At 36.5% G+C, this 26608-nt stretch overlaps 1 protein-coding gene across 3 annotated transcripts in view; it reads left to right on the top strand.

The window, feature by feature from the left end:
- The window catches only part of LOC115439928 (inositol polyphosphate-4-phosphatase type I A), a 44714-nt gene extending 18587 nt beyond the window's left edge, over positions 1 to 26127 (top strand). For all 3 annotated transcript variants that reach the window (XM_030164007.2, XM_030164006.2, XM_030164008.2), the window contains 16 exons: positions 2571 to 2722; positions 4269 to 4430; positions 5003 to 5352; positions 5793 to 5983; positions 6278 to 6434; positions 7310 to 7500; positions 7770 to 7885; positions 8133 to 8561; positions 11258 to 11420; positions 11870 to 12057; positions 12599 to 12810; positions 14223 to 14319; positions 14939 to 15125; positions 16365 to 16487; positions 16802 to 16937; positions 17539 to 26127. In XM_030164007.2, the coding sequence (XP_030019867.2) occupies positions 2571 to 2722; positions 4269 to 4430; positions 5003 to 5352; positions 5793 to 5983; positions 6278 to 6434; positions 7310 to 7500; positions 7770 to 7885; positions 8133 to 8561; positions 11258 to 11420; positions 11870 to 12057; positions 12599 to 12810; positions 14223 to 14319; positions 14939 to 15125; positions 16365 to 16487; positions 16802 to 16937; positions 17539 to 17671 (2987 nt within the window). In that variant the 3' untranslated portion in view covers positions 17672 to 26127. The remainder of the gene's footprint in view (positions 1 to 2570; positions 2723 to 4268; positions 4431 to 5002; positions 5353 to 5792; positions 5984 to 6277; positions 6435 to 7309; positions 7501 to 7769; positions 7886 to 8132; positions 8562 to 11257; positions 11421 to 11869; positions 12058 to 12598; positions 12811 to 14222; positions 14320 to 14938; positions 15126 to 16364; positions 16488 to 16801; positions 16938 to 17538) is intronic.
- Positions 26128 to 26608: the final 481 nt, after the last annotated feature.

Raw genomic sequence — 26608 nt, 5'->3', positions numbered from 1 at the left:
GAACTTTCGATCAACAAACTAAAATGAAATATTAACGGATCACGAAGTATCCATTTGAAGGTCGCATTCGCGGTCGACTCGTCGTGCGCTGCACCGCGAAATATGTTAGGGCCGAGGTTAAAGGCAGTTAATAGCTCTCATAGTTAAGTGAAGATTGAAGATGCTGTCCACGAATACCAAGAGACTTCCACACTCGACCACTTACGCTCATCACTCTTAATGGATGCTGTGGAACATAAAGGTTCATATGACGATATTATTTTGTTGCTTTTAAATTCAGATATCATTGTGGTCAAATATACGACTAGTTTATAAGGAAATAATTAAAGACTGAGGTGTTTTGAAAGATCGTTTTTTTTATAACAATATTTTTGGAATATCTTCGCTTGGAAGAGGTGGATCATGGTTTAAATAGTCATATTTGGGATTCGAGACGTCCATATATTTTAGTTCAGATCTGTCAAGGTTTTATTGAAAAACAATTGTATGCTAGACATTTTTGTAATGTAGGTACTTGTGTTCATTACGTAATCGACCTTCAATTGTCCCGCGGGACGATTGCTTCCTCTCGCGTCGCGAGAACGCTTTGCATAAACTGACATTTCGCTATATCATTTTCATAAAGAACATTTTTCAGTAACAGTCCAGTGTTTCCTCTATGTATTAGGTTTTGTTTACAATTTATTGTCTATATTTATATTTATTACTATTTGCATGTGTTATCTAATAGTTCGGTGCGTTCAGAATTTTTCTTATTATTTTTCCATGTTATAATGTATCGGTAACTTGTGATGAATCACTCCACGAACAGTCCCTAAAACTGGTTTAATGTCATTTTTTACCATTTGAAAGTGTGATGTGTTGTGATTTAATGATGTTGCCGTTCTCAGGTCGGCCCGGCCGGATGTATTGCACACATTTCATGCAGTAAAAAGTTTTCAGTTGTCAATCGATACGTTATACATTTAACATTTGAAAGGTGCCTTCCAGTGGTATGTGTTGTTTTGTTGTTTTCGATCCGACGCGAATATAAATATATTAAAGCACAGAAGTCGCCAGTCCGTTTTATTTACGAATAAACGGCAGCAGTTGAATTTTGAGTGATGCACGTTTACGTCAGATTTTACATGTGTACCAGTGAAATATTTACTTACATGATAATTTTCTTGGCTGGAAGGTGGGCTTTTCAGGGAAGGTTATAACAAAGAGGATTTCCGAACCCTGCACTCTTTTTAAACAACTTCAATAGAGAGAGGTTATCTATTCGTCGAGTTTTTTTTTTATGTTTGTTTAGTGATAATTTTTTACTCTGTTGTCCGTTTTAATTGATTATTTTTGCATAGAGTTTCATATAGCTCCGAAATGGACCCATTTTAATTTTATTGGCATGGGACTTTGGACTGCGAAGATGCAGCGGGGAGACCCTCAAAACCAATAGAATTTTGATGATTATTTTGTGTTCGATAATATTTCAAAATACTATCATATTAGAAAATACTGTTGTTCGACCTTGAGCCTCGAAGATGAAGCAGGGAACTCCTCAAAATCAAGTATGATGAGAATGATTCCCTTTGCATTCGGTTTAATTATATGTAAAATATAAACCCGAATCAGAAATAAATTATATTGCTTCGGTTTTAATAATTTTTCATATACTTAGTATCATAAGGCGCGCATAGATACCTAATATATGAAAATTCTTTGCTACACTGATCAAAATTCAGCTGAACTGAATAGCACGATGTAATTTTTCGTATTCAATGAAGTATCCTTTATCACCAGAATAAATATCGGTCGCATTCAATTTTGTTAACCTGAAATTAAATTCACATTTATCATCGATGTTGTGTGGTTTAGACTCGTCTCATTTTTGAGTATTAATTTTTTTTTTTACTTTTCCATATGATGTTTCTTCATTCGGAAATCAGTAAGAGCCGGCGCATATATGGCGCAGCGCAAAGCGGATAATTTTTTTACTGTCAAACTATTATCGACATAGTCTTCATTAATATAATATTAAAATTCAATCAACACAACAATGCAATGCAACTTATTTCAGCTATAAAGTAATGAAACGGTGATTATTATGGAATAATTCGAATTAGTGGATATAATTTACAACTTTTTGGAAAACGGTGCTAGTATTAGACGTTTGTGACTTACTGGTCGCGGTAAGCGTAGCGTAGCATGACCTCCGACCCGCTGGCCCGACGACATTCGCAGGATCGCCGGTGGACACTGGATGAGGAGAGCGGAGGACCGAGCAACGTGGCGCGCTCTAGGGGAGGCCTATGTTCAGCAGTGGACAGTTGTAGGCTGATGAGATGAGATGCGACAGCTTTGATTCAGTTGGCTGTCAGATAAACAAAGTTAACAGGACCAAAAAATCCTTTGAAATGGCTGACGCTAGGCGTTAGGGAAAACTGTGCTACTTCATAGCGTTGTTTGTGAATACGAGTCTAAGTGTCTGTTTCTCAGCTTTGTTTATCGGACAGCCTATTTCTTAAGTAGGGGGGGGGGGGGGTTGTCTTATTTTCTCGTTGGCTCAGGATAACCACTTAATGTTGTAGATATGAACGAGGTACCGCTGTGCGAGCTAGCGCTCTCGTGCGATAACCTGCTGTGTGACGCGCACGGCCGGCCACCGTCGCCTATGGCGGTGCTGTACGTCAAGAATCCAAAGTCGCAGTGCATCAGATATGGCACCACTGAGGTTGTTGAGGTGAGTGTTTCCACGTAGCCTCTAGGTCTAGCGCGAACGGAGACGAGAACCTGGGTACGAATCTCTCACCGCGGTATCATCGGGACTAGATTTCGCAGAATGGATAGACATCTGCATGTGGCCGGATGTAAACTATAATGAATCCTTACTGTAACTTGGTTTTGTTTAGGACGGATCGGCCATTAATTTACGAGAGGTGGAAGAAGAATGATAGTTTATAGCGGTTAATGTTTTTATACCCAGCTTAAATTCGTTTGCCGAATAGTAATTTCGTCTAGACATTAGCCATCTATCAAAAGCTTTACATAATAAAATACAACATTCCCACTGCATTGCGCGTGTTACAATATTCAATTGTTACCAACTTAAATACAATTGAAATAAAAATATTTTACGGATATTATTGCGGTTTTTCATATTATAAACGCCCCCCGCCCCTCGTGACTATGAAGACTGCAAATTCTTCGGAACGTCGGGAGAAAATTATAATATAAAAGCCGCGATAAAAACCATTAAATAGTTTTATTTCAATGTCTAACATTGGTGTAAACATTAGAAATCATTATTTAACTTGATACAAGTTTCCCACACTGCTTAGCGGCAATTTAACCATTGTCGTGATACCTACCTAGAAGCGTTCATGCATTCAATAGTCTAACTACTACTAAAACTTCTGCGTCAGGGATTATTTGCACAATATATGTCGCGAGTAGGGACTAATTGGAAAACTTGTTGAGTCTCGGATGCTGGATCTAATTTCGTGCCAATATCGATCCTAATTATAGGCGTCTCTAGATTTCTATCTTTATGTCTGTTTGATAGTCTCCATCATTTACTGGTGGTAGGTTTCTCATATGTAAGAGTCCGCCTGGGTAGGTTCTACCGCAATGTCTGTTTCTTCCGCCAAGCAGCAGTGTGTAGCCACTGGTAAAATAGTTAACTATCATCGGTCTCTATGATGTTCAGTTCTCTCCAGTTACTGCTGATATCAAATGCGCGCCGATGATAGGGTACAAACTACAAACACAAGTTGATACTTTGCAATTCTATCTGCGGAATTGTTTTCCTCATTGCGTACGTGTAACACACGTGTAAGCGCATCGTTTTTGACACTTACATCCGGTCGCATGTCTTTCCAATACCTTGTAATGTTGCTTACGTTTATGTCTATATTGATTATTATGCATATGTTTGTGCAGGGTTATGTATGCTTTTGATTTCTGGCTGTCTGTCCTGGTCACGGGAGACTGAGGTGTTGGTCGTTTGAAAAGTCAAACTTACAATATCTATTTACATTTTACAATTATACAATTTTTTTTATAAAAAAAATATATATGGGGAAAAAGAAAATTTCTTCTGGAAATTGAATACGGAGAGTAAAAAAGTTGCTAGATATAGATTTTTTAGTGATACTGACAAAGTTTCTCAAACAAAGATAAAAAATAATGTATTCAAATGAATTGTGATGAAAACATATTTTTCCATACTTTTCTTTCATTATGAAGTTAGTATTCTAAAATGTTGTTTGTATAAAATTTGTATACAGACGTGCAGCAACCCGTGCTTCTCTCGTACTATAATGTTCCGCGCAAGCGACGGTCTCGCGGGTGACACTTTAGTGCGCATCGTGCTGTACGACGTGCGGGAGCCAGTCTCCGACACCGCCGTGCCCATGGGCTTCACTTCATTGAAGCTCACCACTATACAGGTACGCATCATCGACCATAGGACATCCACTGTAAAAGTACTACGTTATATGTACGTTACGTATTAGTATGTTATCTTGTTTTGTGTAAATACTTATATTTCATAAACGGATGGTAGTTGCAATATAATCTTATTATTCCGTAAGCCATAAAAAATATAATTTGATTTATAGTGCTGAGATTTTTTTATAAGTTTCCGCTCAATTAATTTGCGGTATTGTATACTGTCCATTGATGAGCACGGGCCTCCTCTACTACTAAGAGGGTTAAGGCCTTAGTCCACCACGCTAGGCTAGTAATTGGATTGACTTCACATATTTTCCAGATTCTTCTTTCTCGAATTTTCAGGTATGTAGGTTTCCTCAGGGTGTTTTCTTTTATCGTGGAAGCGAATAATTCATAATCAATACACAACTAACTTCGAAAAGGCAGATGTGTTTGACTTGGGTCTTGAACCTGTGGATCTTCATTTCTGCAGACCGTTCCATTTCCAAGTATTCTATCGTGTGAATTCTCGCTCAATTATTTCATAAAATTTCACAAGCTGTTTAAACATCAACCAATTTAACTCTAGGAAGCCCAACGGCTTAGGGTGGCGCTAGTGACGCGCGACAACAAGACCGTCGGCTTCGTCACCATCAACGGCTGGAGCCTCGAGCCTTCGTACATCGGCACCAGCCCCATCCACAACACCACCAGTATCGACCTGCAGCAGAAGGTTCTCTGCCACCGTAGGTCGCAGTCGCTCCCCCCGCGACTGGGCGTGAAGCTCAAGTTCCCCTCGTACAGCAGCCTCATCAAGCAGAACTTCGTAAACAGCTTCCAAGTGACGTACCGGTTCCACTCGGGCCTCGGCGGCGACATCACCGTGCACGAGGTTATGGCTGAGCCGAAGATATGCTACACCCTGCCCGCGCAGTTACTGTGAGTACTGATGCAGTACTGCTCATTTGTAATACATTTTATGGGGTCTTTGGGATAATACCGTATGCAGTTGTTTCAAGATTACTTCTGAACCCGACAAGATTTCTTGAAGTGTTTTTGTTTCATCTAGCATCATTACATGCAACTTTATTGTTTCATGTTGCAGTCTAACAATAATCTTGAAACGGCGGAATTATCCCGTGACTCAGTATTGTCCTAACGCCTTCTGGTTGTGTATCATGTACTGTCTTACATTCTTAATTGAAACACTATTCTGTCAACGCGATCGAATAAAATGTTTGTTATATAAGAATAAGCATATTTTTTGATTGTTCGAAACCATCAATTTTGACTCGCTTTATGGTTGTCTATTTCTGTACAACATGGTGCACAAATCTGCGATGCGCTACATTACCTGATATGACGTCATTGGTATCCAGGAACATCTATATCCAGCGAGAGCGGGAGCTCCTTGAAGAATTGTTGTCAGTCGCGGATATATGTGGCCAGTGGCCTGGGAGGCAGGTGGAGCTGGTCGGCACCCATGTTTCGCTGCTCAAGCACTACTGCCACGTTAAGCGCTGCATGCAGGGGCTGGACAACACGTTCTTCAAGGCGAGCAGCAGGAAGGGTAGGTAGCTCTCGATGACAGGTTTTTTGTTAAAAATACATTTTATAGGTGCCCAGCGAGACTTAAAATCGTACACGATACACAACGAAGTAGTTTGAACATAAACTTTCTGTTAAAAGATGAACATGAATATTGTCTTAAAACCAGCTTAATGAAGGTTTTCCAAACTGTGACGGTAGAATTCACTTTCTTATTTTTGAACGGAACTTTGACTCTTATATTCTCTCACTTATAACATAGCATCAAACTGCTACATATTATTTAAAATCAAATATTCTACCACGCATTGTGCAGATGACCCTAGCTTGGAGTTCGCGCCAATCAACCTGCACCTACAACGCATGTGGGTGCACAACGACACCCTGAACAAGACCGGTTTCCATGACGTCATCACCGTCGGAGCCTTTGCTGCGCACACGCACAAAGCTGAGAGAACCGGTGGGCTGATAAGGTTAGTCTTTATTGCGGCTGTGCGTATTTTTCCATTTTTAAAAAGAAATATTTTTCTTCGCCTCTTTGGCGTAATTGTATTTCTTGTGCAATACGACAATCTAATTTCCCGGGTTCGAATCCTGGGTCAGGTAAAGTCACACTGGTTTTATTCCACTGAGTATCAGCCAGGAGTCTGGGATTTGTGCCCGGCGATATACTCGCTCTCTATAACATCATTTGACGGAACACAATTGGAGTAAAGTTGGTGTCCTGAAGGCACAGCTGTCTGGGATAAAGGTTTAAGATGCATGTGAAGAATAATCAATAATCCTTTACTTACTCGAATGTTAGTGTCACTTGCCGCACGCCCTGTTTGCCTGGTGACCGGTGATAGTGATACACCATTGTGCGTATACGCGTGACGCTGGCTACCTAGCACTCGGGACGTGTGGGAGTGTATATGCTCGTCCGCCAGGATTCCGGATACCACTCGCCAACCGGGAAGAAATGACATCACGCTTTTCCGCGAAACACACAACTCCAATATGTTTCCGGTCATATTAGAGTTCTGTGCTTCCTGGAACGGTGTGTATTTCCATTTAGAAGAACGAAGTTAAGTTTGCGCTTGAAGATGTACGACATGAAGTTGCCGACTTGGAGAATGAACAATACATCTTATGACGTCTATACGCTGCCGCTGTACCAAGGACGCGATTCTGCAATCAAGTATTCAAAATTAAATTTATGTGCCATAGATAAAGATATGCCACAGACAAACACTATCGAATATACAATAAATTATTTTTAGTGTCTATCGGGTTACCTATGAAACGGGTTTATTCAGGTGGATTGGCAATCATGTAATCACGATGTAACTGGTGTTAACGTTTCCAGGCTGGTGCAACAAGTAAAAGACATAAACAGCCCCAAGGCCGAGATGAGTTCGATAACGAATAAGATTCACGCTGAGTACGACAACGTGGTGGCGGTGCGGAGGCTGCGAGACGAGATCAACGACGACATGGACCGCGTGCTGATGATGTTGCAGGCGAAGCAGCCGAACGGGATACCAGCTTATGTCGAGGGTAAGTAAGGGTACTTCACTATTGAGAGTGATATTATTTGAGATGTATTTGTTTAAGTAGTGTTGATTTTAAGATGCTAACATGAACTTGAGTGCGTGCAACTCATTCGAGTTAGTTTTATTGGTGGTCATAAGTTTTGTCTTGACTCGACTAAGTGGTTACTCCACACACAGTTGATGCCACAATTTTCAATTTGTATGCCATATTGTTTGCAAAGATTTTTTTTTATATTCAGCTAAAATTATAATATGAAATATATTATCTTACAGCCGTAAAGAGCAAAGTAAAGAGTATGCTCACTTTGTGGGATCCGTACGCCGTCGAAGATTCGCTCTCTTACATCAGCTGTCCAAAAAGCAGTCCGAGCGATGACCCCGAGAATCAGGTTAGTTGTAGCTCCGAAAATTATTGATAGCGTTTTTTTAGATTTTGCTATACTTGAAATAAATTAATGATGTATTTTCTTTCATCTATATCTTTAACTATGTCGGTAATACGATCCAATGATAAACATGATGAAAAATTTAAGTGTAATGTTCCTAATCATTTTATAAGTTATCAGATGCTTCATGTGGAAAATATTGCCTTCTATTTGTAATAAAGAAATCAATGAGCAAAACATTTATTTGCAGACAATGTCGACAGTCGTCCGCCTCACCGATCAGTTAAGCATGTTTGACACAATAAGCTCCGATTGCGACACTTTCGACGCGTCCTCAGGGTCCAGCTCCAAGGAGACCTCACCCACTGGGGACCTCCCGACCTTCTCTTCGAGCGTTCCGAATATCGATGACTGCTCTGCAAACGCCGAAGCTGTAACAGAAGGGGCACAACTACACTTCCACCACGACTACTTCAAATGCGAAAGGGAAGAGCGAAGCAGTCTGAACCATTCATTCCGTTCGTTCCGCTCGGTCAAACTGAATGAACAGAGTCTGTCGTTCGATTCGACGAAGACTCGGCACGGGAGTTTGAGATACGATTTTCGTTGTTCCGCGTCGCTGGAGCAAGTGTCGTATCGATGTTTGGTCGACAATGTGGGCACCAGTGATAAGAAAAAGGTGAGATATTTTCATTTCAATATCATTTTTTTAAGAACAGTAACTCAATTTGTGTTTTTTTATTTTTTCGCATGTGCGATTTTTATGAAGTAAATAATGTGATTTTTATGAAAGAGTTTAACAAACTTTAATTCCATTCAGGCTACGGTATTATTCAATATTTAAAAGTTATTATAGAAGCCAATAAATTAATGAGCGAATGACTAAATTACTTTGTAATTTTAATATGCTCAACTTTAAATTGCGTTGAGCGATATAAATATAGTTGTGTAAATAAGAAAATCGATACTATCGATTGTAATTTTTTTGCTAAGCGCCTTTGGGGTATAATGGTATGTTATACCATGTGAATACGTAAGCGACTTGCAATTTGTTTCAATAATGCACTTTACGAAAAATATTTACCGGCACATTAAAGCGATGTCGTACCGCGCATGCGATATAATTACGCCACCGATGAATGAATAATGTATTTAAAAAATACCTTGATTTGAGCTATTGATTATCAGATGATATTTATAAGACATACAAATTCAACAGCGCTTGAGCGAGATTACATTATTAACCGCCGATTATAGTAAATGATCCCAATTTGAATATTCGATTCCGAGAATTAACCAATCAAAATACGTCATTTGTGAATGTGTCAAAAATACTTTATTCTGATTGGTCCGTTTTCGCGAAAGAACGATTAGGGTTTATTCAAAGCAGGCCTATTGACATATTGGTGGTAGGTCATCCATATGTGACAGTCCGTCTGGGTGGGTACCACCGCAATGTCTATTTCTGCCGTCAAGCAGCAGTGTGCAGTCACTATTGTGTTCCGGTTTGAAAGACATTGTACGAAATGTCACTACTGGACATAATGAGACTTAACATCTCATGTCCTAGGACGGCGAGCACAGTGGGATACCAAACCATACTTTGTAATTGAAGGCGTTGGATCGTGTTGCTACCGTTTATGTGCGGTCGTATCGCTTACCATCAGACGAACGGCAAACTCGTCTCGTCATTCAAAGCAAAAAAAAAAACAACTAATTCATGTGGTTACGAGTGGCCTAGTTTATGAATATATAATTATCTTACTAACATAAATATAAGTATTGTTTACTAATCCAAGTGAGTCTAAACTTAGTCTACTGGTACTTGAACAATAATTAATTTTCTGGTGTAAACTGCTTTCCAGCCCAATCTAGACAATGTTTAACATTTTATGAAATCATTTCATTTAAGTCAAACCATATATGTAGAATCTATTCATCTACGAAGACGCGCCCCGCTATTTTCCTTAATGTGTTACAGTGTGCGTGAGTATCATGAGAGAACGCAAACTACGATAGGTACCGTAAGAGAAAGTGCAATGGCGCGTAAGTGACAGAAAAAAAGGAATATCAATCAAAAGTTTAATATAATAAGCATCAATTTTATTTGTCGTTTTTGTCATTTACACTGTATTGCACCATCACTGACGATTGTCAAATGACCGAAGAGCGTCACGTTACGATTGGGTAGATGCTCTTCTTAAATTTTATTATTTGATGTAGTTGTTAGGTGTGTGTATTTTCTTATATTATTTGTAATAGTACAAGAATATGAGTAGGCCTATAGAATCTTTATCGCCTTTAACGTAGGTTGGTATATGTAACTATCAACATGAATGCTTCTCATATGGTTTGATGGGATTTTTAAACAATGTAACAGTGTAACGTTGAGTTCTTTAAGAGTATAGTCATTTAAAAAAATAACAAAACAATTTAAACTTTCTTCAAAACCTCTAAACCCAAAAATCGTTTAACATTATAATATAATACGGGTTACCAAGAAAGTATAAAAAAATTGCAGTGTAATTGTAATTATGTTTGTATGGTTATTAAACACATTTTGAATTCGGCGCCTAGTTTAAATAAAATTGTTGTTGTTTTATAGGCAGTTTAATTTTTGGTCATGAGTTTTTCCTTTTTGTTAGCAAGAAACAAACCCAACAGAATCAATAAAAAAAGAATCATCCTAATCTTATTTGGTTTTGTGTTCTCTTCTGTTTGTTCGAATTCTTAGGTCTCATATTATTGAAATTAAAATTGTACCAATTTGAAGTTAAATGAAATCTAAAGCAAAAAGCCTTTTCTAAATCGTCAAATAAAATACCTGTAGAGCAACATAGAATCTTGTTTTTTTTTTAAAGTGTGTAAAAATTACAATAAGTATACATAATAACAACAAAAAAAAAAATACGTGGAGTAACTTTCGTTATGAATCAATTGATTTGCCGAATGTGGATTATACAACTCATGTGTGTGAACCGCTGACGGCTCTCGACTGAGGCTCGGATCAGTCCCCTTACCCCGCGACCCCCGGCAATACCCCCACTCAAAAAGTGGTGGGGCGCGTCTTCGTGGTTGAAATTACTTATACTTTGTTTTGTTTGTATGTATGTATTTGTCTCATCAATTGTAAAAATATAAAATATTTTTATAACTCACTATGTAAAATTGGATTTTGTGTTAGTACTGCGAACGTGTGTTTCACTAGAGTTACTCGACCTGTAAATGTCCCCTCCCAATTTTTTGCTTGGGACTTAATGTAGCTCGCGAAATTTGGGTGTAATGACAACTCTATCTGCCTTTCGAAAGGGTACAAGGTATGGTATAACAAATTATCGCTTTATAGCTAAGCTGAATTGACCATAACATTTACAGTCCACCGAAGTACCTAAGGCGGCTGAGGAGCAATTGGTTACCCAGCTGGACCAGGTGACGCGAGACAACAACCTGGTGTACCTGAAGGGCGTGGCCACACACGTGGAGGACACCCTGACGCCGGTCCTGGACACCATGGCCGACATCATGGGCAATAAGAACGGTTGGTAGTCCCCAGTAGATATGCGGCGACCAATCTACGTAGAGTGATTTGACGGGATTTGGGGCTTTATTCTCAACACCACGCGTTATTTGAACAGTGCGTAACAAGCACGTAACGCACCGAGTCACGTTAACACAATATAAATTTGTTATGCAGAATACCATTCCACAATTTATATATTAAAACTATTCACTGTTTTTTTTGGATGTTACTGTTTTATGTCGCAGTAATTACTCTTAAAAGATATTATTATTAAATTAATAATCTAGATTTATAAAATTTCTATGAAAATTTAGATACCTTCAAAATCAAATTAATGAATTCGTATTAAACATGTATTTAATGTGTTTTGTAATGCTAGCCATAAAAATAAAAAGAAAAAACAATATTATATGAGAAATGAGCAAGGGGCATTGCCCGTTGTTCAATATATTTATAATAATTTCCAGGTATATGCACAGACGACGAATTAGACACGGTCCGTCTGTACATGGACAGACTGCGCACGAGTACGGACGCGGTGGCGCGGTGGTTGCGGCTGTCGCACGCGGCGCTGCGGCTCAGGTGCGAGTCCCCGCAGTGGGCCAAGGAGCACGCAGCGTTGCAGACCAGGCGCGACACTTGCTTCTCGCAGGCGGTGGGTACATTTTTATATTTTGAAAAATATTAAAAAGTGGTTGCACCAGTTGCGCACCTGCCTACCCCTTCGGCGATAAAAGTTGTGAGTATATGTGTAATAAAATTACGGATGTATAGTGCGGATATTATATCATATATTCGCAAGTATGTCCCATTAATGGAACGATAAATTAAAAGGGGAGATTGGTTCGCTGTATCCCGATGCTTGATCGTCGTGTAAAGGAAACTTCCCTGGATTTACTAGTTCTATATTTTGTTGTTTCGATATTTATGATTATATTCAGTTTTTTCATTTGCCACTTTACCTACCTGAAAGTGTTACATATATTTTTTATCTCATATTTATTTCCTAAAGTGCTCTCGTATTGCACTGAATTATAGAATTAGCATGGGTCTTTACATATTGAAAAAGCTATATAGTAATTAAGTAACAAATGAAAATTTTGTCAAAATCGATCGAGCCGTATTGGATTGAGTAAAAAAGTGCAAATAATCATATAAATACATATCAATTAAGCCTACACTACAATTAATTTCAGTTGACATCAACAACAGCGGGTCTAGTATGCTGGCTGAGTTCAGTACCCGGCGACGTGATAGTGAAGGTGTTGTCTTCGGGCTTGGGTCCGCTGTGCGGGTTCGAGGGTCTGCTCAGCCTCTACTCCACGGAGAAGGCGATGTGGGGCGACATGGTGGTGGCGGTCGAGGATCTGCAGACAGTCGTGTTCACGCTCACCAAAGTGGGGCACAGGTGGGTTTTTAATTGTGTAAAATTTACCATTATTTTTGTATGATGCTTATGGACCCGCAATCAACATTGTGTAGATTATTATTCCTTTTAGTTCTCGACAATAGACATCACTATAGCGTTAAAAAAACTGTCCTGTCTTCCAAACTGAAACCAACGAAATACAATAACAAAAATGAATCTTCAAATTTTTTAAAATTATTCTTGTATACAATTGACAAGAACGTAATGTCTGTTTTGCAATTTTGTTGGCCAGAAACATGCAGTTTTAGTCTTTTTCTAGAACATGGATTACTCGTCACAAGCATCTTCGAATATTGACTACAGTTCTAAAGAACAGAGAATAGTTTGGACTCCACAGTCTTTTTGTCTCGCTCTACAAAACAGTTAATTTCGTGATAGTATTTATTGCTCAGGCAATTTGTATAGCTTTGCGATAATCTTAGGGCAAGATGAAATAAGACACGAGCTGGTATTTGGTCTGATTTATTCTATATACATGGTGCTCATATACTATTTGGTACGTGACGTACGTGAGTTAACACTCATCCAAGCATCTACGTAATACTATGTGCGACGCTGTCGCTACATAACTATCAGACAGACGTACGAAAGTCCGGGAGAGTAAGAACCATACCAATGAACACATTTTCGCCTTTATAATATCAGTATGGTGAATCAATCAATTCATAGTTATTGTAAAACGGTATGATACAGATATTTATTATAAGGAACGACTCACAAAACATATATCGATACCTGATTAATACAAGGTTTCAAACAAAAACCTAAATGTTGTTTCAATCACGAGTCGTCACAGCATGCACATAATACAAACTGAATGAAAGGATAAAACGGTGAAAAAGTGGGTGGGAAATGGTGGGGTGGCTAGATAATTATAGTAACAATGGCACAAGGATTAATTGTAAAATTAAAATAGTTCGGCATATGTAGGTTTATTTTCGCTTTATGATAATTTCTTAGAGTCTGTGTTGTATCATTTGATTGTACTTTTTCGTGCAATAAAATTATTGTTATTCTTAATTAATCAACCCGTCGCCGTCCTCTGCTGAACGTAGGCCTCCCCAACTAAGCGCCAATCATCCCTGTCTTCAGCATAACCGGACGTAGATATGCAAAAAGGATGGATCCAGCCCACAAAAAGAATTGGAATAGTGAGGATTGAAGTTTAAATCGTAATTTTGCTCATTGATATTCTATTTTATATTTTGTTAATATAAAGTTCAAATTAACATATTTTGACAAAGATGTTTTTACTAATGGAAAAAAGACCTTATAGACTAGAACTAGTCGGCTCATTTTCGACCATACTGTGGGTTGAATCCTTGCGTGTCTACGTCCAATTATACTTGTGTAACGTATAGTTTGTTAATTAATTTCGTGTTTATGTGCAGTAACATGGCATTGCCGTACGTGAGCGGGACGCGCGGCGCTCTGAAGGTGCACCTGCCCGTCTCCGATTCGTTGTACGCGAGGTTCACTTCTAAGGAGGTAAGTCTACTCATCGTAGTACCGTCTGAATTATTCATTAGCAATATCGATAATTTAAAGTCTAGTATCCATTAGCGCGAAGGTACATTTCCGTTCACACACACACACACACACACACACACACGCACACAACATCACGCATTTATCCCCGAAGGGGTATGCAGAGGCGCAACCAGGGCACCCACTTTTCGCCAAGTGTGTTCCGTCCCATGATGTGATAGGGGGCGAGCCTATCGCCATATCGGGCACAAATTCCAGACTCCGGGCTGATACTGAGCAGAAAAACCCAAATATGACTGCCCGACTCGGGATTCGAACCCAGGACCTCAGAGCGCTATTGTATCGCGCATGCAGTACAACTAAGTCACCGAGGCATTCAGTACATTTCCGGTCACACGGCCAGTAATAATTATTTAGTGATATACAATTATTATCATAAAACTTGGTGTGTGCTTTGTGGAGCTGTTTGGCTGCGTGAATATTTTACTTGACGACGACGAATAAAAATATTCGAATAGGCGAATTCTAAAACTAATAATTTACAGCGAACATAACTACAATATATTAATATTTAGAGCATTTCATTAATTGTCGCTATTTATATGATTGTTGTCGCCAGCACCTCTCGTTCACCATAACGGCGGTGTTCTTCAACGTGGGCATCAACGAGAAGGCGACGCTGGCCGAGGCGCTCGGCGAGACCACGCCGCAGTACCACTCCAACAGCGACAACCTCGACAGGCTGAACAAGTACTATCTCAAGCACAACAAGACCTTCCCGCCGGACCACATGGCCGCGAATAGGGGTGAGATCACGCAACATATCATCATCGTCATCATCATCATCGTCATCATCATCATCGTCATCGTCATCATCACCATCATCATCACCATCATCATCATCATCATCATCATCATCATCATCATCGGCTAGTCGATGATGGTAGGATATATATCCGCTCGTATAGTGACCCTCGTACATAAGGTGCAAAACCCGCCACAGTGGCCCACGTAAGTGTTCCGGAATCAGCCTTTGTTTATCCGGTTCCAAATAAGCCGCCATAATTGTGTCGACTGGCGAGAGGTAATCACATTTCGTCAGTCGACAGTCTATCTGGATCCACTTACCATCAGTTTGTTATGGAGGGAAGTGGACAATTAATATTTGCAACTCCTCCCTATCTTTCTGTTTCATTAATTTCGTTGCGGGATAAAGACAAATTAGTTTTCCCTGAGACTGGCCTAGCTTCACTGCTCGGTGTCATAAAATGCGTGCCACTGCTGATCCTGGCTTACAGGAGTTGTGGTGGGAGTGAGGGCGGGATAGTCTCGTACAATCAGTTGTAATGTGGTCATTTTGTAGAGTCGGTACAAGAAAAGCTTCATTAAAATAGAACGGTCACCGAGCGCTATTAGTAGTCCTGATTGTCCCAAAGGAGTATTAGTCCAAATAACGCAATTAACTCATTTGTAGGCACCCATACATAATAGAGTGAAGAAAGGCAATAATACTTACACAACACTATCGATATGGCCTATATATGCTTATCGATGCATCGGATTAAGGAGGCCGCTAGGTTCTCCTAGACAGAACTTCGGTTCCTAGCCCCTTAGGTGGTATAGTCAGTACACACACACTAAAATCTATATATATATAAAAATAAATCCCTATTTCCCTCGGTCACGCCATCACGCGTGAACGGCTGGACCGATTTTACTTTTTTTTTGTTGTGTTTGTAATTGTCAGGAGAAGGTTTTTATGAAAGAAAAAATTCAAAAAATTGCGCGAACAATTAGAAGAGTTAAGAAAACTTAACCAAAATATTGAATTTAACTGTCAATTGTTTGAAATAACTGTCAGCGATTGACAGAATGCGCGCTGCAAATTCATAGTTAAGACGGGACAACGTCTGTCGGGTCAGCTAGTTTATAATACAATTTATATTCTAACACGCATAAAGCCATTACGTCAAAATTCCCCAAGCTCGCTCGCGGACTGTATCTTGCTCTACGAAAGAACATAAAAAATAATTTATGGTTTTCAGCATCGTCGAGAACCAAACCACTTGAAGAGGTGATGGAGAACTTGCGCATATCTGTTCACAAGAAAACGCCTAGGAACGTGGAAATTTTGCACCTCGCCGCACTTGCCACCAGGCTTATGAACGGTATGTTAAAAGTTTTATATTAAACAAACACTGCCAGATAGCGTTAATGATATTTCGTTGCCTCAGAAATAGATTTTGATAATTAATTTCTAAAGTTTGAAATCTTTGAGGTCGTCGATTCGATGTATGTATTTTGAACCCAAATACGTAATCAATGTCCCAAAACAGGGCATTATCGATAATTAATCGATAATTAAATGCATTTTATCAACAATCAATAATTGATCATTCGTACAAGAATAAGATCTTAATACGCCGCTATAACGCCAGCATGCACAACTATTAGCTAACTTGTTACCACCCTTAACACGCAGGCATAAGGTTCACATCGTGCAAGAGTGCGAAGGATAGGACAGGCATGTCGGTGACATTAGAGCAGGGCTCCATACTCGCTTCAGAGTACCATCTCGCCGAGCATGAGGTGAAGAAAGCTCTCAATATCATGAGAAGGTTGGTTATATTTATATTTTATTGTATTATGGTATGATTAAAGATGGCTGAATGTTACGTATATTATACCTCATAGAAAGTATGTAAAATACAAGATACTTGCAAAAAAGTGTTAGGATATGGACGGCAATAAAACAGGCTCTTCGATTGATTCGCCGTTTATATTTCTATTATAACTTTTACTGCATCCATCTTGTACATTTTTAACCATTGAACATAGATAATTACCATAGCCAACACGATCATTCCTAATAACATTTTTCATAGACAGCAAACGCGGGAAATACAATATCACCATTTCAACAAAAAGTATTTGAAATAAATAAAATAAAATAAACTTTTGAAATGGTATTTAAAATTGTCGTTTTTAGATAATTTAGATTTTCGTGAGATAGATTTTGATGTTACAGTATTACTTATTATTCCAGATAAGTCGTTCCATTCGTGTATTAAAAAATGAATACACCGCTGTTCCATTAAAAAAACATCTATCTAACCCTGCATCATGGTTACCCTAAGAGCATTGGTGCATAGTACATTCTCATTAAAATTTTAATAGTATTCAACTTTAAAAAAAACAAACGTTTTGTCTACTTTACAGCGAGGGCTGTCGCCGCGAGAATACGTACAAGAATATTGGCACGAGAAAATACGCGTTCACGAAGAAACAAGTGATGGCCCTGCCGGAGGAGTACAGACCTCCGCCAGGTACCTACGGATCCTCTCATACCTAAACGACCACGGCATATAAACAATGATTCGGCATAGAAACTTAAATACATACTTATCATTGAAGTGAATATTAAGATATCCCAAACACGAACTATAAATGCAATAGAAAATTATTATGGGATTTTTTTAGTGGCCAAGTTGAAATCGATTATTGAACTGGATATGATTACGACACGAATCGATTTGTGTATCGATGATGTAACTAAAATTACAAAGTTGCAGTGATTATATTTCGATCATCGTAATCGCTTATATAAAATTTTGCGTTGATTATTACCTTCAGCCATGTATAGATTTTATCATTATTTTTACTTTGAAAATTTTGTCGATATAATATTACATCTGACAGTAACTTTAGATATAAAAAGATCGACTGTTTTTTATGTTTAAGTCAAAACGATAGGGGATATCTCAATATTCGCATATTTTAAATAAAATAATATATGTTCAATGTTTGTTAGTTTATATATAAAATCGATACATAAGTATCGATATGATTATTCTGTACGCACCATCGGTGTCTTTTTTCGATGTTTGTTAGTCGATATTGAGGAATTCATCGTAATTGTAGTCTTTAGATACGGAGAGATGTCTGTTTTATTGATAAGCACGGTTTGTGTCAAAGAATTGCCAAGAAATAGGAAATATATCTGATTTATTACAGTATACCAAATATTTTGGTAAAAAAATATAATTATACGTCGGTTTAGTTTCGCTAGAAAATTCGACAGATGTTTCTATATTCATAACTATACTGGTACAGCTCGATTCGAATTTCTTAGTGGCTCTGAAAATCGTACGTTTTGATGCGCAGAACACAATATTAGGTGCCAGAGGTGCGCATTCCTGTTTGGGTATAGAGCTCAATAGTTCAATAATAGTTAAATTTATCATTTTGGATCACAAAACTAAATACTATTTATTTGGCATATATATAATTAACTTTCTACAAAATAAAAATATTAACTGTTCGAACAGCATAATAACTTTATTATACTTTCGTATAGAGTTTCGTCCTACAAAAAAAAAAAAATAACGTTAATGAATTAGTATTTCATAATTTTATCAATGGAGATATAGAAATGAAAGAAATATGAAATGAAAGTGAATATATTGTCGATTTGATTGTACTTGCGCTCGAAGCTTACTTCACATCCACCAAAAAGTTTAAATCGAACTGTACTATGTTTTACACAGTTTTGGTTACATACAGAGGTATACGCATTATGATTGAAAAGAAATAGGAAAATATTATATTGATTTTACATAAACATCATAATTTTAATTTTGAATGAAGCGTTTGCATTTTTCAAACATAAAATATTGTGGAGTACTTGCACAATACACATAATAGGGTACCGGACTCATTTTTGTTCTTTACTATTATCAAATATTCACGTTATATAAATTATAACACAAAATGAATGATTAAAATCCGGTAAAAAATCAACAAGTTATAAGTCTTTGAATGTCGGTGGAAGGGGTAATTAACAAGAAACAGAAAAGAGACGAAATACCCACATTTGACGTCTTTGGGAATTAAGACGCGTGCGAAAGAAAGAGATGAAGCGATATCCCCACATCGCGCCCACTTCTGCGCATTAAAATATTTGAAACATGAATTACTCGCTCATTTTTTAACCAATTTTTATGCAGTTTTCGCAGGAGTGCTTCTTTTTCGTATTATTAACCATTACATGTAGAATAATAAACAAAATCAAACATAGGCCGGTTCCCTATTATGTTAATGACCCAAGGCTTATAGATTTCAATTAATGACCAAGTACTAATATGCTGTATTACTACTTGGTTATGAACGTCGTCACTGAACATTTAATGATTAAAATTTAAAGTTACTTTAAACTATAATCAGAATGGTATAAACAAGGTTGTTTAATGTTACGACATTGAGTTTCTTTACTTCTGAAAGCAAATGTTTGCTAACCAGTTATTGAGACCTCATTCTAATAAAAAAAAAAATGATTATCGTTTCCTTAATAAAATATATTTTTAATTCATAATATATAATATTCTTTAAATATATTCATTTTAATAGCAATTTTATATTTATCAAACATATTTGACAATGGATCTTGCGCACTGCAGTTTGCGTAAAGTCGATGGACTAACAGCCGCTTTTATTAAATGATCTCAATCCTAAATCGTCTTCCGAGAATGAAAAATCAAAATAATTTATTTATAAGCCTTTGAAAAAGAATTGTTCTGATTGGTCCATTTTCGCGATAGATCGAAAAAAGCGATTGGGATCGTTCACTGAAAATGGCGGTAAATGTTGTAAGTATAATTGGACGTAGACACGCAAAACGGATCCAACTCACAGTATGGTCGTAAATGAGTCGAGTATGCCAAACTAGTTCTAATCTATAAGGCTTATATTTCCATTAGTCAGAATATGTTAATTTGAACTTATTATTAACAAAATATAAAATAGAATATCAATGAGCAAAAATACGATTTAAACGTCGCTATTCACTATTTCAAAAGTGTCATTTTGTGGGCTAGATTCTTTTTGCGTATTTAGGTCCCATTACGATTCCATGTACCCATCCTGTAATCTACTTAACATTCGTCGATATCGATCTTAAGAATTTAATCGATTACGCGATATAGATTCGTTCGCGATTCACGTTTGACTGATAAACAATAATCGATTGTTTTTATATTCAGGCGAGACAAAACATTTTTTTGCGAAATTCTGTTGAGTGACGGAGACAGGTATTTTTCCTAATTTTAATATGTATTATGCAAAGATAACAAGACAATACCAATATAGGATTGATACAATGCTCTATTAGCATGCTAATGAAATACATACTGTAAGTAACACTTAAAAACATAGCGGAAAACAATACGTTAGTAATCTCAAGACATATTTTGGAATGAACATACTAATATAGTTATAAAAACGTTCGCCTCCTAGAGCGGTCGAATAAAAAGACTAAACGTGCTCCTTCTTTTTAATGGTAATCTATTACTGATCTTAGAAGTTAGTTTGACTTAGTTATAGTAGAGTAGTATGATTTACGTTTTTGTTCGCGTGGTCTCAGTGTACTTTGGTGTTGCTGGTTATAAATATAAATAAATATTAAATAAATAAAAAATAATGCGGGGTTGAAGTATGTTGCTACTTATACTTAAAGGTAATTGAAAAGTACTATCTATTATGATATTGAGAAAGAAAAGTACACTAAGTTCACGCGAAGGACGACGCGTTAGGCCCACTCATAATCTAAATGTTTAATATAGGATGAATTAGGTTAGAATTTTGAATGCTTTTTATGCTTAGTTGTAATAAGTTTCTAATATAGTACTTCCATCTTGGCATATTCGTTAATTGATATGTACTTATATAAATTTTTCAAGAAAAATATTCGAAACGCACTGTTTTAAATGTATTGCAAGAATCTTATATCTTTAAAATATGTTTAGTTTTCTGCGCTCCAGTGGACGAATTGTGATGGTATTATAATAAACGCATTCAATTTTTTATACAAAAAATCAGTGAAGATTGTTTGTAATTAAAAATTATGGAAAAAATTATATGAGTGATAAGTGTAGTTTATATCGTATATTTAAATGTAGACCAAATTCTTCCAGTGTAGTTGCCAATATTACTAATATGTAGTTAAGTTTTCCCAGAAAACCACCGTCTTGGTTTATATCGCGCGTGGCAATAACTAATAAATACAGAATTGGGTGAACACGAAATTTTGTTATTTCAAACCAATAGTAAATGTATAATAAAGTTAGTTTGGGCATTATACAAAAACAGCTGAACAATTTTTGATGCAAGTTTTGCTATCATATTAATTTGGAATGCAGCATATTTAGTTACCTCCCTATTCATAGAGGTTATTTATCTAAGGACGGAGCATTGCTGATAATAAGTCAGTTTCTCAGTGCTGATGGCATTGCAGCCTTCGCAGTGCGTAGACATAGGGCCGTTGTGATTGGCTAATATTGAGATACAACTTGAATCTAATTAGCTGTCAGATAAACAAAGCTGAGAAACACTTGTTATCACAGCAATGCTCCGTCCTTAGATAAATAACGTCTATGAATAAGAGGGTTAGCCTTTAATGTTTACAAAATCTAACAGACTGATAATCTCGATACAAATTTGCGTGGACGGTGGCGATAGCACACCTAGTATTCGAATATAAATATAAATAAGATCCAATGATAACATCGAAGTAAAGTGCAATGATTTACCGTTGTATTATTATGTATAAGATAACATAGTCTTATAGTGATGATTACAACGAAACTGATTATCTACCTTTCATATAAATATTAGGCTCAATACAAAATTAATCGACATTAATATTTATTTTTAATTTTCATGTATTGCCACATGCGAATAAATCCGATAATATCTTTACCAAGTACTTAAAAGTATTAGCAGTGTCATAAAATGTTTTCATATACGATAGTAGTTTTCTAAGAATTATCGATAATTGTTAATATTAATATTTAACTTGGGATCAGGGATGGGCTGAGCCATGCCTTAAGTGGGACGGTGTGCAATATTATATTGGTATTTACTTACTGTCGACAACTCTGGTGCGAAAGCATTATAGAATGTTCATATATATATCGATAGGCCGGGGCGAATAATCAATGGTGAAAAGAATTGAAACCTAAATTTCTATGTTTACGCGACAATACGACTTAGGGCTGATTTTAAAATCGTCAAGTAAATTTATTGGACGAATTATTGTTTTTTTTTTATAGAAAATATTTCTAAATAACTAGTCTATTCGTTAGATAGAATTTATGCGATGATTTAAAATCAGCCCTCGCACGTATATATTCTTAAGAAATATTTTACAGATCATTCTTAATAGGTTTAGGTTCTAGTTAAATCTGTTTTCTCAGTAATGACGATTTGTCTTTAGTTTATTTTCTTCCACGTGTTATTCACTCAGTTGATTATGTATGCTGTTACGCGGTATTAAAGGTTGAGATGTTTATTGAAATCTGAATTCTGAATACCTTATATGTTGCTAATCACATTTTCAGCATATATTATCTAAAATACAGCAAATCTGCAGTGCATATATATTATATTATGATGTTGCGGTTAAAATTTATTTGTAAAATAAGGACTTTTTTTATAAATTATGTTATTAAAAATGTAGAATTGTCGCTGGACTAATGGTTACCTTTGTTAATAAATAAAGAAGCGTATTTTTCTAAATTGTTTTAAACAGCAAAGTGTTTCAAAAAATGTTTAATTGTGGACAGAACATCTAGAACTTTACATTACATTTCGGTACAAAACGCAATATTCGTTTATGGCTACATTAAAAAAATAATTATAGCGAAAACATTAAATTTTATTATAAATTTCATGTAAAGGGTTTTTTATTTTTTTTTTATTTTATTAGTAAATGGGTGAAAGGCGTGGATTTCAATATTAATATATTCATAAATATAATAGAAAATAGATGACGATGGTGATTATCAGTTGTAATCACTTTTTTAATGACATACGCGATTCCACAATTTAAGCATTCAGAAATATTATTTTCTTTTTTAACTGACCCTTAACTTTCAAACATTAATTTTTCTTTACGTCCTTTTAGTTTTTTAGTGATTATTATAAATTTTGTTTAAATAATATATTTAATATATTGATTACTTTTATGAATTCCTATTTAGCAACGATATATTTATTATGGATTTTGTTTTAAATAAATTAGGTGTTATATTGACTGTGTACTAGAAAATGGCCATAAAAATAATAATGAAATTTTATTGCAGTGAGTAAATATACAGGTATATACTGACTGCAGTGTTTGTGAAGTATGTTCTTTCAATTCCTAAGCTTGTTCTTCCAATGTTCTAGTTAGGTCTATTGCATCATATTTTTGTATTCTATCAAATTGAAATAACTTCCTCACTTACAGCAAAAGGTAAGAGTGATGAACCTCCATTGCGTGTGGGTCCTAAAATAAGCTCTGCCAGTGATACGAAATTTAGAATCACACTAAGCTTCTTAAATAGGTCTATTAACACTACCCTAGTTAATATAACAACTAATTCATTTCCTCTCGCAGTGCCAAAACAAATGTGACTAAATCAAATATTTACACTTCATTAATACACAATAAGTTCTCTTTTCTCATATATCAAGTATTTTAAGCGAACAGAAACTCTGTTGGCCTTGTTTGTAATGTATGGAAAGGGTTCTATCGCATATTTATATATTTGGTACGTGGTATTTTGTCGTAACAATTGTTATGGATGACGCCGTCAGTGGCGCGCGGTTGTGCACAAAACGAGACGTTAGCGTGCGATTATCGAAAAATAAATTCAACAAATAAACTAAAACCTTATAGTTTGTGTTTTTGAAAAACTTAAAAAAGAATCATTATTAGTATAACCCAGAGGTTCCCAAACTTTGTTCCCATAGATCTCTTATAAAATTTTGCTGGTTCCGGTGGACCTTTTCTTATTGCAAAGAGTGCATTACAAGTACCGCTCAGCTATCTTTGCCTGGACCATTATGTTCGAGGTCACCGTGCCATACGACCCCAACAATTATTACCTGCCTACATTGACAGGGGAAGTCAAGCCAACGTTTTAGTACTTTACATCAAACCATATACATTTCCGTGGATCCCCGCTTACGAAGTGTGGAGCCCCAGATTTGGTCACGCTAACTCAGACCCCCGTCAAGTCTCTCGAGTACCCCTGGAGGTCCACCTGGACCACTTTGGGAATCAATGGTATAACCTAATTTTTGTATAAATATATCATTGCATTAATCGCACGCCGGCACTCAGAGTGCGACTGGGCACGTGATATTGTATTTACTGTGAAATGTCTGATATATTATAAGGGACTTGCTAATAAATGGTGTATACGTCGTTATAGTTACACAATGTTCTGTCTCGCTTTCTCTATCGGTAAATGTCTGAACAAAGCGAGACAAAAAACGATATAAATATAACAGACGTATACAAAGAAATGCGGTTAGTATGTTGATTAAAATTAAAACACTTAGTAGTTTTAAGTAGCTGCGTTCGTACATTTTTATGCACTATAGTCATTTTCTTACAGAATTTATTGCTATACTATCAGAAGTCTCTAGTTTTGAATTATAATGAATAAAAATTCTTATGAAAATACAGTCTGTCTTTAATAATGTTTAAATATAGCTCTGTTTTCCCCGAGGAAATGTATGATCCTACATTAATGTTTTTTAATGTTTTTTTAGGCAATTATAGCCACATCTCAAGAATGTATCGATCGTAAGTAATTTCTTTTTTAAATGTTACATTGGTCAACAGGTTCGTTATATTATTGATCTTGACAACTTATGATCTGCATTTTATTGCTTATTTATTTTCTGTTTGACCCTTTGTACCATAATTTGTGGCTACATTTCGTAGCGCACTATATTATGTTGTATAAATTTAGGATTATAGTGATTTTGGAAATCATTTTTTTATTTTGTGGTTTAATATGAATTCTAGCAAGTAGAAATCTGTCATTGAATTTTGGATAAAATATTATTATATAAATAATTTTCGTGGTATAAGTTTGCTTATCAGTTGTTGTACTTAATTATGGATTTCAATGTACTTAGTATTTTAAGTGTTTATGAGCAATGCTTATTAAATCTTCTTACGTTTTCTTGTTTCGTATGTTACGAGTAGTTAAAACCACATAAACGTGTATATAGTTCACCCGCAAAAAGGAAGGGACAAATGTTTTTGACTAAAACGCGTCATATTAGTATATCTTATTTTTACGTTTAAAACTAAACGTAGTTCAGTTTATAGATGTATTGTTTGATAATTTGAAAATATTCCAGCCCAAAGGATTTCGACATTTATCGAGTGTTTAATTTACTTTGAATATGTGCTATTTGTTAGTGTTTAGGTATTAGTAACGTAGTTTTACATGGTAAAACAAATTCAGTTTCATGTATATATATCAACTTTTTTTTACAAATGCACGACAAAGTAATCCCACTGCTCTGATGGTAAGTGGAGCGGGGTCTAACAGAATGTCGACTGACGAGAGATGATTACCCCTCGACAGTCGAAACAATTATGCCGGCCTTTTGGTACCAGATGTACAGGCTGATCCCGGAACGCTTAATACACTATGGCGGGTTTAACACCTTGTGTACAATGGTCGCTATCCGGGCGGATATAATATATATCCTACCTATCATAAGTGATAAAATTATTTGTCAGTAAATTTCAAGTATCAGAGTGGCTCCTTAAGTTATTCAACATTTTTGTACCGTGATTATGTGTTACCTCTTTAGGAGAACATTTGCACTCTGTGGTGTTACACTATTCCCTGTAGTTTTTTTCTAAATCGGATCAGATTAGACCAACGTATTTTCTTATGTAAATGTAGTGTTTATTGTACCAATTGATATAAGTTTGTGTTATAAATATATCAGTGAAACGAATTGGTGTTTTATTGCGGATAGGTTAATTAACTGCAGTTAGCAACTTTCCATCGTACATATTTCATGTATGTTTCGGTAATAAAGATTATTGTTTTTATATTCCTATCTCTATGTAGTTCAACACGAGATGATACAGCAAAATCATTGCTTTTTTTATTTAAAATAATTTCGCAGATTTATTGCATGCGGCGATAGCCTAGTTGGGTGTGGAACGGACTGCCGAGACGAATGTCCGCAGGTTCAAATCCCAAGGGCACACACCTCTGACTTTTCTAAAAAAATCATGTGTGTATTCTTTGTGAATTTATCGTTCGCTTTAACGGTGAAGGAAAACATCGTGAGGAAACCTGCACATCTGAGAAGTTCTCTATAGGAATTTCGAAGGTGTGTGAAGTCTACCAATCCGCACTAGGTCAGCGTGGTGGACTAAGGCCTAATCCCTCTCAGTAGTAGAGGAGGCCCGTGCTCAGCAGTGGGCAAG

Source organism: Manduca sexta, chromosome 27 (assembly GCF_014839805.1).
Source record: "Manduca sexta isolate Smith_Timp_Sample1 chromosome 27, JHU_Msex_v1.0, whole genome shotgun sequence".
Lineage (NCBI taxonomy): Eukaryota > Metazoa > Arthropoda > Insecta > Lepidoptera > Sphingidae > Manduca > Manduca sexta.
The sequence above is the reverse complement of the archived record's forward strand: the minus strand, read 5'-3'. Positions and strand labels throughout refer to the sequence as shown.